This window comes from Lemur catta, chromosome 9 (assembly GCF_020740605.2).
Source record: "Lemur catta isolate mLemCat1 chromosome 9, mLemCat1.pri, whole genome shotgun sequence".
NCBI lineage: Eukaryota > Metazoa > Chordata > Mammalia > Primates > Lemuridae > Lemur > Lemur catta.
In genome coordinates, this window is record NC_059136.1 from 56,246,205 (window position 1) to 56,260,102 (window position 13,898).

General features: G+C 36.2%; 1 protein-coding gene across 3 annotated transcripts in view; it reads left to right on the forward strand.

The window, feature by feature from the left end:
• Window positions 1-13,898, forward strand: part of UBR5 (ubiquitin protein ligase E3 component n-recognin 5) — a 126,890-nt gene that overhangs the window by 35,150 nt on the left and 77,842 nt on the right. For 2 of the 3 annotated variants that reach the window (XM_045561919.1, XM_045561920.1), the window contains exons 2-5: window positions 6,944-6,988; window positions 7,388-7,469; window positions 7,940-8,016; window positions 8,791-8,910. The exons of the other annotated variant lie outside the window; for it this stretch is intronic. In XM_045561919.1, coding sequence (XP_045417875.1) covers window positions 6,944-6,988; window positions 7,388-7,469; window positions 7,940-8,016; window positions 8,791-8,910 — 324 coding nt within the window. The remainder of the gene's footprint in view (window positions 1-6,943; window positions 6,989-7,387; window positions 7,470-7,939; window positions 8,017-8,790; window positions 8,911-13,898) is intronic. 3 annotated transcript variants of the gene reach the window in all.

Genomic DNA, 13,898 nt, shown 5'->3' on the forward strand with positions numbered 1-13,898 from the left:
ATGGGATTTTTTTTCCTCACAATTTGGGGTTATTTACTTCAAGAATAAAGTCAGATGTCAGCTACTTGACAAAGTTTTCTTAGGATAGGCAGTAAGTGAGAAAAGTGAGATTGCTATTTTAGAAATTGTCCAGTGAAATTTAAAGAAATAAAATGTGACTAAGGCTGAGTGAAATGTGACTAAGATATATTATGGGTCATTGTGCAAGCTGAGATCTGAATTATAAAGTTGTGAAAGAAATAGGTTTAGATTAGCTTGCTCTTGACCAAGGAAATAACCTTGTTAAGATTATTGAATAGTAATTCTTCTGTTCATTGGTTTCAAACCCAGAAGCCTATAGGTGCTGGGCTGCTAAGGGCACTAACAGTTAAGATTAGGGAGTACAAGCATAGTTGCTAGATCTCATTTTTCAAGAGAAGCTAGAAATCCGAAATTCTCTGTGAAATCTTATAATTTTAAATGTTGTCCAAGAATCTTTAAAACTTTTAAAATATCATGTGATTCTATTAAAGTATATTTGTAAGCTGGCAGTTGGAGAGTGCCCCCCACCCCACCTTTTAGTAACTGACTGTAGCTTTTGCATATACATCTTAAAGAGGTTCTTAAGTATCCTCTCCCCTATTGAAAACCACTATGTGGCAGGATCACTTGAGCCCAGGAGTTTGAGACCAGCCTGAGCAATAATATAATGAGACCCCATCTTGAAAAAAAGAGTATCCATAATTTAATTTGAAGAGAGGAAAACTTCGTACGTTGTTGGTGGGAATGTAAATTAGCATAGCTGTTACAGAAAATAGAATGGAGGCTCTTTATAAAACTAAAAATACGAGTAGAACTGCCATGTGATCCAGCAGTCCCACTGCTAGGTATATATCCAAAAGAAAAGAAGTTAGTATATGGAAAAGATATTTGCACTTCCATGTTTATTACAGCACTAGTCACAATAGCCAAGATATGAAATCAACATAAGTGTCTATCAGCAGATGAATGGATAAAGAAAATGTGTTGTGTTTATATGTGTGTGTGTGTGTGTGTATGTGTGTGTGAGTGACATCCCCCCCCAAACACAATGGAATACTACTCAACCATATAAAAGAATGAAATCTTGTCATTTGCAGCAACATGGATGAGCCTGTAGGAAATTATGTTAAGTCAAATAAGCCAGGTACAGCAAGACAAGTATCTCATGTTCTCACTCACATGTGGGAAGTAAGAAAATGGATCTCAGCCGGGCGCGGTGGCTCACGCCTGTAATCCTAGCACTCTGGGAGGCCGAGGCGGGCGGATCACTTAAGGTCAGAAGTTTGAGACTAGCCTGAGCAAGAGCGAGACCCCGTCTCTACTAAAAAATAGAAAGAAATTAGCTGGACAACTAAAAATATACAGAAAAAATTAGCTGGGCATGGTGGTGCATGCCTGTAGTCCCAGCTCCTTGGGAGGATGAGGCAGAAGGATTGCTCGAGCCTAGGAGTTTGAGGTTGCTTTGAGCTAGGCTGACGCCGCGGAACCCAACCCTGGATGACAGAGTGGGACTCTGTCTCAAAAAAAAAAAAAACAGGATCTCTTGGAGGCAGAGAGTAGGATGATGATTACTAGAGGCTGGGAAGGGTAAAGGGAGAGGGCAAGATGAAGAAAGGTTGGGTAATGGGTATAAAAATACAGTTAGTTAGAAGGAATAAGTTCTATAGCTTGGTAGGGTGACTGTAGTTATCAGTAGTTTATTATATATTTCAAAATAGCTAGGTGAGATGATTTGGAATGTTCTCAGTAGAAAAAAAATTGTAAATGTTTAAGGTGATAGATATCTAGTTATTCTGATTTGATCATTATACATTGTATGCATGTATCAAACATCACATACCCCATAAATATGTAATGTTATTTATCAATAATAAATCCTATAATTTGAAAAGCATTTTAAAAGTACAGAGCTAGGAGGTTATTTTGGTTGACATTTGTGAGTGTTTTAATAAGAAGAATGGGCCGGGCGCGGTGGCTCAAAAACGCCTGTAATCCTAGCACACTGGGAGGCTAAGGCCAGAGGATTGCTCAAGGTCAGGAGTTTGAGACCAGCCTGAACAAGAGCGACACCCCGTCTCTACTAAAAATAGAAAGAAATGATCTGGACAACTAAAAATATATGTAGAAAAAAAAAATTAGCCAGGCATGGTGGTGCATGCCTGTAGTCCCAGCTACTTGGGAGGCTGAGGCAGAAGGATTGCTTGAGCCCAGGAGTTTGGTTGCTGTGAGCTTGACACCACGGCCTTCTAGCCTGGGCAACAGAGCAAGACTCTGTCTCAAAAAAAAAAAAAAAAAGAATGAAGAATTACTCATGTTTTTAATCATTAGTGTTGGCTTAATGGCACTGTGTATTTTCGAGTGTACTAGGTCAGTTCTTAGAGTGTGGTCTGTGGAACCTGGGGAGCCCCAAGACCCTTACAGGGGCTCTGATGTCAACACTTTCTTCACAGTCTCTTTCACTGTTTCGGCATTTGTGCTATGGGTTCAAAAGTGGTGTTGGGTAAAATACTGGCTTTTTAGCATAAATCAAATCAGTGGCACCAAACTGTACTATTAATGGTCATTGTATTCTTCACTTTCTTGTATTTTTGGTGGGGTTGGAAGCCAGTTTGATTTAAGGGTTTCCTTGATGAAAAAGTAAAAACCACTAACTCCACTAAATCTTTTGAGTGTTAAGGTTATTTTAATATTCAGTATGACAAAATAAGAACATTTGTTGTTTTGAAGGAAAGCACTTATGCAGTTGTTTTAGTTCCAGGCTTAACTGGCCGCATTCTTCATGGAAATCATTTTGTTTCTTTTTGTTCTTTTTAATAGTTGGGGTCTCAGCTTTGTTGCACAGGCTGGAGTGCAGTGGTGTGATCTTAGCACACTGTAGCCTTGAACTCCTAGGCTCAAGTGATCCTCCCGCCTCAGCCTCCAGAGTAGCTAGGATTACAGGAATGTGCCACTACGCCTTGCTAATTTTTCAGTAGAGACAGGGTCTTGCTATGTTGCCCAGTCTGGTCTTGAACTCCTGGCCTCAAGCAATCCTCCTGCTTCAGCCTTCCAAAGCACTGGGATTATTATAGGCATGAGCCACCAAGTCTGGCTCCAAGACCCCATAAAGGGGGCTTCCCCATGAATTTGCCTCAGGTGGTTTGGCATTGGCTTTCTCTGGGACTATCTGAAAGGGTTTTGGGGTTGGATATCCTTTGGACTGCATTGAATAAGCTAGCCCCCAGCTCTGTTTGCTGGAGGAGGGGATGGAGTGGGGATATACCTTATGCTGGGACAAATAAGTGACCATCAAGAAATGCCCTTTGCAACTTTGCCCAAAGTATAATCTTTTCCCCCAGTTAACAGTAGCTGGCAGTTGGGATCACCATGTGATAGTTTGATTTTTTTTATATCAGTGATAATGTGAAATAGTTGGCATGCAAAGAAGTAGTTAAGAGGTGGCAGGTGGGGCAAAGGCAATATATGTAACCTAAACATTTGTACCCCAGTAACACGCTGGGAAAAAAAAAAAGAGGTGGCAGTGTATATAGTATGATACAATAGCTGTATAAGAGAACAGCATATGGAAGTTGAGGACTGACTGCCTATACTTAAGAACATGCATGATGATATAACCACAGACCATGTTCTGTAGAGACGGGTTTAGTGCGTTTCTCTACCATCCATCTAGTGACACACTAGTTGCTTAAACAAGTTTGGAATTGAGGGGGTTTTGTAGCCAATTCCACTGCTCCATATATTTGAGGCTTTAAAATTTAGAGGGCCTGCTTTTGGAGAAATGCCAGAAGTTTTCCTACAGTATTTCTTTTTCTACCAGAATATATCTGGGCATAGATTTCTCATGTATTGCATTTGTGTTTTGGCAATACCTACATTCTCTGACATAGATGACAAGGAGTGAGTTTTCAGACATTGTCTGTGGGAGTCTGTGATTTAGTATTGTAGCTAACTTTTCCTGACTGTTGTCTTGTGGTTCTTTGCATGTATTATTAAGCCTTTTACTCCGAAATAAAATTGTGTGAGTTTGTAAAAGTTATATTCCATGAATGGATATCCAGAATTGGGGTGGGAATCACTTTAAAGCCAGTTAATGTGATTATTAAGTAATTGTTTTTTTCCCTTCCACATTAACTGATCTGCTTATAAGAGTTATATTGGCCATTATCTTAAGAAATCTGTATGTTCTCACTATTCTTGCTTGTTTTTTAATTTGAGAAGGAAGACCTGGGGAGTTAGTTTTGTTGAGATTAAGATCAGGAATCTTTTCTGCCTCTGAAATGGGTTGTGTACCAGTAATGTACATTTTTTACTGTTGGAACTGAATCCAACTAAGTGGAGCATTAGGGAAAGACTTGATAAGTTGTACTCTTTGTTTAGAGTGTATGAAAACAGTTCTGACAGAAACACAAATAACTAGAATGTAAAGTAGACAGTGAAGGTCCTATATGAGAGAGAATTTGTAGACTTCTGTAGGAAGAAGATTAAGACTACCAGGAAGAGTTCATGGAGGAGGAGGTAGTATTTGATCCTGAAGGGAAATAAGTAGGAATGAGACTGGAGGAACTGCATTGGTGGCAGAGTATGTCCTCCATTAAGGTGATCGCCAAGAAACGTGAGTTGGGGGTGGGGTGTGACTTGTATGATATACATCTATGGAAACCATCACCTTGTAGAAGGTGGGATGTCAAGAATGTCTTTCTGTCTTTGAGAATTGAAGCCTTTTGAGGATTTACGTATACCTCAATTTTTTTTTTTTAATTCAGCAGGAAAGATCCATTAGGTTTAATCCAGTTTAGGTGTGTGTGTCTGAACATGCAGATACGATATATGACGGATAGGCAGAGAATTGTAAAAATGAAAAACCTGCAATAAGTGCTATTGCCAATTGAGGATCAGTGAGAAGATGAATTATCTTTGAAGTTATAATGTTAAATTTGGGGAAAATGAGACTGAAATTGTAGGGAATTTCAAGAGTGGCAAGGAAAAATGTTAGCATATGGCAAGTATTGTTATAATTTGTTTTCCTGTCTTTTCTAACATCAATTTACTGTTACCTTGGTGTTTTTTTTTGTTTGTTTTGTTTTGTTTTTGACAGAGTCTCGCTCTGTTGCCCTGGCTGGATAGAGTACAGTGGTGTCATCATAGCTCACTGTCACCTCAAACTCTTGGGCTCAAATGATCCTCTTGCCTCAGCCTCCCGAGTAGGTGGGACTATAGGCTCACACCACAACGTCCAGCTAATTTTTTTCCTGTTTTTAGTAGAGACAGGGTCTTGCTCTTACTCAGGCTGGTCTTGAACTCCTGAGCTCAGGCAATCCTTGTGCTTCAGCCTCCCAGTGTGCTAGGATTACAGGCGCACCCACCTGACCTTGGTGCTTTAAAGAAGAATTTCAGTCTCTGGATCTGTATAATGATCCATGTAAACTGAAAGGAGTAAAGTAGATTATTTAATCGGAATATAGAATAAATGTAGAGAGTAGTAGTGTAGGAGCACTAAGGAATGTCAGAAGCCTTTTGCTGACCTATCTATTGTATATGTTATAGCCAGTTCACAAAGGCTTACCTGTCTGCCCTTGAATGAGATCAACTGTTGAGTTATGACATTATTTTGTAATGTTGTGCTCTTAAAATTGTTTTTTTGTTTTTTTATTATAACCACATGTAACAATTCTGAAATGGAATTTGGTGAGGTCTAGTGTGGTTTCCCTTTTATTAGGTTATTAAGTATGAAATGTCCAATTTCCTTAAGTACTAAGTTTGACAGTTGATATCTCTGACATTTCCCTTTGACACTTCTTATTTTATTTTTATCGTGAAGATACATCCTAAGTTGTTTAAAAACACATTTTGGCTTGTGATTATCTGTCAAATTATTTTTTAGAGCAATTTTTGTGAAACCATGGATAAGTCAAAATTTGCCCAGGCTAGAGTGCAGTGGCATCGTCTTAGCTAACTGCACCCTCAAACTCCTGGCTCAAGTGATCCTCTTGCTTCAGCCTCCTGAGTAGCTAGGACAAGCATGTGCCACCACGCCAAGCTAATTTTAAAATTTTTTTGTAGAAAATCTCTGTTTGATTACATCTTCACATTGTAAAATGATACCCTTAGCTTGAAAAAGTGCCTCGTTTAATTTAGCTGTTTACTATAGTATTTTATACTAATTCAAGACTGTTCCATGAGAGAAACAGCAGACTCATAATAGAAAAGACAAGTTAGTATCTCTGTTGGGTAGCTCTTTAGGATTTTTCTAAGTATGTTCAATATTCTTTTGAACTCTATTAGAAATGGAAGGTGTTATTCTTGCTTTATAGATAAGGACATTGATGCTCTATGTGTTTGGTTTTGTGTTATAAGACCTCTGAAGGACTTGGGACACAATGTCTTAAGTCAGTTAGACTTTTCAGCTTTTTCTATTCCATTATTTTAGTATCTATTGTTAATAGATCTGTGTTTCCCAAGTATTTTCATTTCATGATGTCCATATGTACTCAAGAATCTCTTTGGCATAGATTGTACAGTTTTGAAAAATGAGCTTTCAGTTGGGTGTTGGTTCAAGTGCCAACTTTACCGCCTCTTTTGTTATCTAAACTCTAGGAGGTTCAGTGTTTTCATCTGTAAAATGGGATTAATATGATGATTATTGTTACTGAGCTTGCTTGTGAAGGTTCAGTGTTTTCATCTCTAAAATGGGATTAATATGATGATTAGCTTGCTTGACCTCAAGGGAAGGGAATTACAGAGTCTGCTTGTAATCTTTTTGAGCCTAAAGTGAAAGAATATAAAAAACATTCTTGCCATAGTAATTGTCCTGTGTACTACTATTGGAAATCCCCAAAATAATGATATAAGTACCTGTCAGAACTATTTTGTTTACAAAGGATCTGTACATATGGTTTATTTATGTTTTGTTTTGTTTTTAAAGGTTACGAGAAGTTTCAGAGAAACTGAACAAATATAATTTAAACAGGTATGAGTTAAGATATTTTAAATCTTCTGACAAAGAATGATTTTTCTTTATTAGGAAAAAGAACTCCTATTTAGGCAGTAGCCTAATATTAAGATTAATATGATTATTAAGAATCTTCTAATATAACCAGCTTTTTATGAGTTGGGTTTATTGAATTATAGCTTACATTCATACTGATTTTTTAAAAAATCTGGCATTCCAAGGAACTATGATGATTATGGAGGTAGCATATTTCTTATTCTTCAATTATTGCTTTAAAGTATGTAAATAATAGCTTTTTTAAAAATATGTCTTGCCAGCTAATTTTTTATTAATTGGATTTAAGAAAAACCCCTAGGATGTTTTTACCATTTAAAAAATAATTTTATTTACATACATTTTTTCTCTTTTATCCTCCAGCCACCCGCCTTTGAATGTATTGGAACAGGCTACTATTAAACAATGTGTGGTGGGACCAAATCATGCTGCCTTTCTTCTTGAGGTAAATTGTTTAGTCTAAGGTAGAGAAATGGAAAATAAGTAGTTAAAATACAATTGTGCATCATTGTATTTCTTTTTAACCCAGGAAAACAGCTTCTACTCGAAAGAGTTACTTCAAAGATTGCCCAGTTCTCTTTAATTATTGTATACATTCTCTGGCCCAAAGAAAGCTTAAGCGATTTGCTAGAGTTTGGACCTAGTTACTAACAGAGTGGGAAGGCTCCTGATATTCAGTCATTTTCTTACTCTGAATTGTGTTAGATTGAGATGTTTTAAATTATTTTCTGCTGGTTTCTTGATAATGTATATATGTCATATTTCCCCAACTCAAGTGTGAGCACCTTCTGGAAGGGAGCTTTTTTGCTGTCTTCTGTATTGATAGTCGGAGGCACAGAATCTGTTTGTGGAATAAATTCAAATTTTAATACACATTTTTACTTTGAAAATTTCTTCTATTTTCTTTGCTTTTAGGATGGTAGAGTTTGCAGGATCGGTTTTTCGGTACAACCAGACAGATTGGAATTGGGTAAACCTGATAATAACGATGGGTAAGATACTATGTCTTTTTTATTTAATATGTATTTAGCTCTTAGAAGGTATTATTAATATATTAAACCCATGTTTTGTTTTTGGTAACCCTAAAGTTAAAAAAAGCATTGTAGAAAATCAGATGGCTTAAAATAGATTGAAATGATTACTTTGTAGTTTGATTCTAATTTTTATGCAAGCAGTGATTTACAACAAAAATATGTTAACATTAAAAGTAGCAGAGGAGCCAATTATCACTTAACAGGAATAGGTTACCAGAATAATGATATTATATATTTGGTAGGTCTCACATCAGATCTGCTCTGACTAAAATGATTTTATAGATCACATTTTCTTCCTTTAATATTTCCAGATCAAGTAATGTAATTTGAAAACAACAGGGGTCTTTAAAATTTTGGTCTTTAAAAATTATGGTATGCTGATGAAAAAGGATGCTAGATAATGTATGATGAGTTTCAGTTAGCTGCTTCTAAGGAAAGCCTGGTTAATTTAAAAAACCTAAAGTACAATTTACTATTTAACATTCATTTGTATTTAAAAAATGAGAACAATTTTAACCAGAAAAGAATGCTGAATTGTTATTAGGCTGTAAGATGTTATGTTTGCTCTTTGATGTGAAGTATAAATTTCAGTAGGAGTAATCAGGGAATCCTTAGGCTGGTATTTTATTAATACCACAGCAAGTCCCAGAGCAGCGAGGCCTTGAATTCCAGGTTTGTTCCTAAGCAGCGTGGGACCATTCTGTGATTATTTTACCTCTTATTTTTCCCCAGTTCAAAGTTGAACAGCAACTCGGGGGCAGGGAGGACATCAAGGCCTGGTAGGACGAGTGACTCCCCGTGGTTTCTCTCAGGTTCTGAGACTCTGGGCAGGCTGGCAGGAAACACCCTGGGGTAAGTTGTGGCCACTTGAAGGCATCACTTGGTCTCTGCCATTGTGCTATGAGTGCTCTCACTCTGAGGGGTTAGCTTTGATAACATCTAGCGATGGAGTGAGGAAACTCTCCTGAACTATGGTCAGGCTCCCGTATGGCTCATGATGAGCCACTATGTGATAAAAATAATGCACACAGGCTAATTATAATTAACCCAGGTTCATGACCTTTAAAAAATGTATATAATGTTTACATGAGTTTATAATGCCACTTATGTCATTTAAAATTTTAAATGATTTTATCCTTGGTCATTTCTTGTGACTTATTCTTTGTTAAAAAAAAAATCTAACATTTATTTCTTTCTGGTGTCCAAATTGGTAGTTCTTTCTGATTAATAAGCTTTGTAAATTATGTAATTAAACCTTGTATCCTTTAATACAGTTGTTTTTACTTTTAAAATGTATTTATAAAATTAATACCTTTTGAATTAGATACGCAGCTCCTCTACCATTTTATCTAAAGTTTATATACTGTAACTGTCAAATTAAAGAAACAACTTTTATCTAAAGTCTGTATACCACAAACTAAAGAAAATACAAATCCTAAACCAGATGCTTTTATTCATTTTATACCTTGATTGTTGAAGGGCCAGATTTTCTGAAAATACCCAGTTAATGATTAGATAATGCCACTTCAGTCAAATCAGCATATGTGTTCAAAGGCTGATCAGAGAAAAATAACTAGAAGCAATTTAAATTGTTTTCAAAATGTAATTAAGGGGGGAGGAGATTTTTTTTTTTTTTTTTTTTTGGACCCTGTGAATTGGTAGGCAAAATGAAAGTTAGATTTAAAAGTTGGGATCCCTAAGTGCTTGCTTTTTTTGCTTGTGTGTTTTCATGCTGAACTAAATTTATTTTGGAGTGGGTGGAAGGTCATTTAATTGAGTGCATCCTTTAGCTTATTAGTAGGAGATATAGCTGTGGTCTTTATGAACATATATATCTTCTTTTAATGGTCCTAGGTACACAGTGTATGGTAAAAATTATGAAAGTAACATGTAATACCAAATGAAATGAAATTTCATTTGATAAACCTGGAAAAAATTATATTCATTTAAGAAAGAATAACTATTTAATATTACCTGTCATACGGTTGTCAAATAATATCTTTCTTAAAAGATAAATTTCTTTGTTTAGTTCAAGGATCAGTAAAGTGCAGCCTTTGGGACCAACTCCAGCCCCTCCTATTTTTACTGAAAGACAGTGATACTTACCACCTGTGGCTGCTTTTGTGCTATGACAGCAGAGATGAGTAGTCAAACTTGTTAGCTCTTAAAGTCTAAACTATTTATTATTCAGCCCTTTACAGAAAAAGTTTACTGATCCCTGGTTTAGTTTATCAGTTTATATAGTGGCTTTTGTTCCTAGTCCCATACTCTCTATTTATTTTTCAATGTAACTTCATTTTGAGATAATTTGACTTAAAAAAAAAAAGTTGCAAAAATAGCACAAAAAATTTCTGTATACCTTTCACTCGGCTTCCTTGAATGTTAACATCTTACATAATCATATTTTCAAAACCAAGAAATTGGCCAGGTGTGGTGGCTCATGGCTGTAATCCCAGCACTTGTAACACAACCTGGGCAACACAACCAGGACCCATCTCTACAAAAAATAAGGAAAAGTTAGCTGGGCACGGTGGTGTGTGCCTGGGCCTATAGTACTAGATTCTCGGGAGGTTCAGGCAAGATGATCACTTGAGCCCAGAAATTTGATGCTTCAGTGAGCTATATTATCTTGACACTGCACTCTTAACCTGGGCAACAGAGCAAAACCCTATTTCTTTAAAAAAAACAATACAAAAACACCAAAAACAAACAAAACCCCCCCCCAAGAAATTAGCATTGATCATTGCTTAATCTACAGAGTTTATTCAAATTTTGCCAGTTGTCCCACTAATACCCTTTCTTCCTGTGGTCCGCAAGTCAATCTAGGATCCTAGTTGCATTTTAGTTGTTATGCTTCTTTAGTCTCTTCCATTCTGGGTCTGTTCCTTAGTCTTTTTTGTCTTTCTGGACTCTGATGAGTTTGAAAAACTGGTGGTCATTTTGTAGAATGTTTAGATTTGCATATTGCTTCCTCATAATGAAACCCAAGTGATACATTTTTAGTATGAATACCACAGAAGTGATGGTGACTCCTTTTTAGCGCATCATATCAGGTGGCATGTGACATTGATGCGTCTCATTATTGGGGAGGATGGATGTTACCTCTGATTACTTTAGTTAAGGTGATGCTTACCAGGTTTCTCTACTGAAAGTTGCTCTTTCCCTCTTTGTCATTAATATGTATTGTATTTTGTGAGGAGATACTTTGGGACTATGTAAATATTCTATTTCTCATACTATTGCTAACTGATTTTAGCATTCATTGGTGATTTTTTTTGCCTGAGTCAGTTGTTGCTGTGGCATTGGCCAAATTGTGATTTTTTTTAAAAAAAATTTCCATCGTTCTTTTACATTTATGAATTGGAATTTAACTGTAAGGAAGAATTTTTCCTCCTCCCCATTTATTTCTTTTGTATTCTATTTTATTTCTTTTTCTATTCATTTATTCATATCATGGTCTAACGGATATTTGTTTTATTCTATGGGTTATAACCCATTACTATTATTTATTTTGCTCAAATTGTCCTAGATTTAAATCCTTTCTCTTAATAAACAAAACTTGGATGTAACCAGTTATACTAGAATGTATGACAGAATGACTGAAGTAGAACAGTGGAATTTTATAACTTTGTTAGTAAAGTATGTAAGAAATATAATATAGTAGTACACTTGAGCTTGAATAAAACCCTTGTAGACATACTCCAAAGAAGATTAAGGCTAATTGTAAGACTTTAAAATGCAAAGAAAATTACTAGTTTTTTGAGTCTCCCTTATCCATACTACACTATACTCCCCCCACCCAACAAAGAACAGACCGTGTAAGCTTTAGCATTGGGTCCCTGAATTGCAATATTGAAAAATGTCATAGTGCTTAAGTGCCTGTTTTCTTTGTTTTGTTTTGTTTTTTTTTAAAGTCTTATTTGGGTTTGCACATGTCTACAAAGTATAGGCACTAAAAGGCTCATTGTTTTTCTTGTGCTGTATGAAAATTCTTCTCAGTTTCTTGATGGTGAAATTGTGATCAAGTTATTTGGTAAATCAAGAAGTTTCTCAGAGTCAAAATATTTTCCTTCATAATAAATTCTTCTCTTGATTTATACAGTGTTTTTTTTTCCTGTTTCTGTGTTAGTTATAATAAACTTCAAAGAAGTTTGCAAGTTATATTAATAACATGTACTAGAGAATCTAGGACAGGCAGATCTTGAGTCCTCAAAGGGGACTCTTTAACCTCAAATTTACCAAATATGATCCAATAGGAAAGAGACTGTCTTGACAGACCTTGGTCTCCACCCCTCCATCCTGCAGGGTCCAGGCTTGTTCACTTTTGCTCCTGAGAGATGTCTTGAATGAGGGAGTGAGTGGTCTCTATTTGACAACTTCATTTGAAAGATTTTAGGATAATTGGTACTGTTTTTCTTTTCCAATAGGATGGAAAGTGGAGAATTGATCATTTATTTTGGCTCATCATTCGTATGAATGCATAGCATTCCTTTTAAAGTTTTTTCCTTTGGTATTTTTGCTAATTGGCAGGTTTGTGAGCTAAAGATTTCTAGCTGCTGCTTTCTCTCTTTAATAATTACTTCGAGTTTATCCTGGGAGATAATTGAAAAATCTCCTCAGTATTTTTTAAACTCATTTTAAACGAGCTTTAAAGGGTAAGAACACCAAATTTATTTGCGGAAGAGAAGGGAATTTATTAGTGTTTAATAGTAAGGTTAAAATGGAGCTGTTACTAGTAAAAGTTTGTATTTTGTTATTTTTTTATCATTGGACCTAATAGATGGTAGGTATAAGCTGCTTTTCATTGGCTTGAGCTACTGTATTCCTTTAGGGTTTAATCTGAGCTAATAATTACATGATTTAAAATGTAGAAGCCAAGCAGGCAATTGCAAACAGTTGAAGCTCTACAGGTGGGTAAAGTGGCAGGTAATAGGATTCTGACAAACTGGATGCCCCTCTCCCCCCCCCCTTTATTTTTGGAGACAGGGTCTCTCACTCTGATGCCTGGCCTAGAGTGCAGTGGCGTCATCATGGCTCACTGCAGTCTCCAACCTCTGGGCTCAAGCGATCCTCCTGCCTCAGCCTCCTGAGTAGCTAGGCCTATAGGCCTGTGCCATGTGCCACCATACCTGGCTAATTTTTTATTAATAAAAAAATTTTTTGTAGAGATGGGGTCTCCCTGTTGTCCAGGGTATGGATACTCCATGTTTAAAGAAGGCAGCTGACAAGCTGATTTTTACCATTGGAAAGTACAGGGCCATTGTTGCCACATCCAAAACCTGTGCCCTTCCCCACCTTTTTTTGTCTTAAGGAAGCCTGCAAATCTGGATTTTTTAAATGAAATGTCTCGACTTAAATGTTGGAACTAATTGATGTTTTCATGGAAATAAATATATACCACATACACAGTCAGAGACATCAAATGCACTGTGTGTGCACATGTTCATGCATGCATTTGTGTATGTATATTTTTAAAATAAACTTTAAAAATAAACTTCTATTTCAGGACAATTTTAGACAACTTTTTTGACAGAAATATTACAAAGATAGTACTGAGGATTCCCGTATACCCAGTTTGACTATTATTAAAATCTTATATTACTGTGGTACATTTGTTACAGTGAATGAATGAATATTGATACTAAAGGTCATAGGTTACTCACATTTCCTTAGTTTTTACTTAAGGTCATTTTTCTGTTCTAGGATCTCATTCAGTATTCCGCAATACCTTTCTCCTTAGGCTCTTTTTGACTATGACAGGTTCTCAGACTTTTCCTTGTTTTTTATGAGGTATTTACTTTTTAAACAAACCAGCTAAATATATGGATAAGATTTGGCCC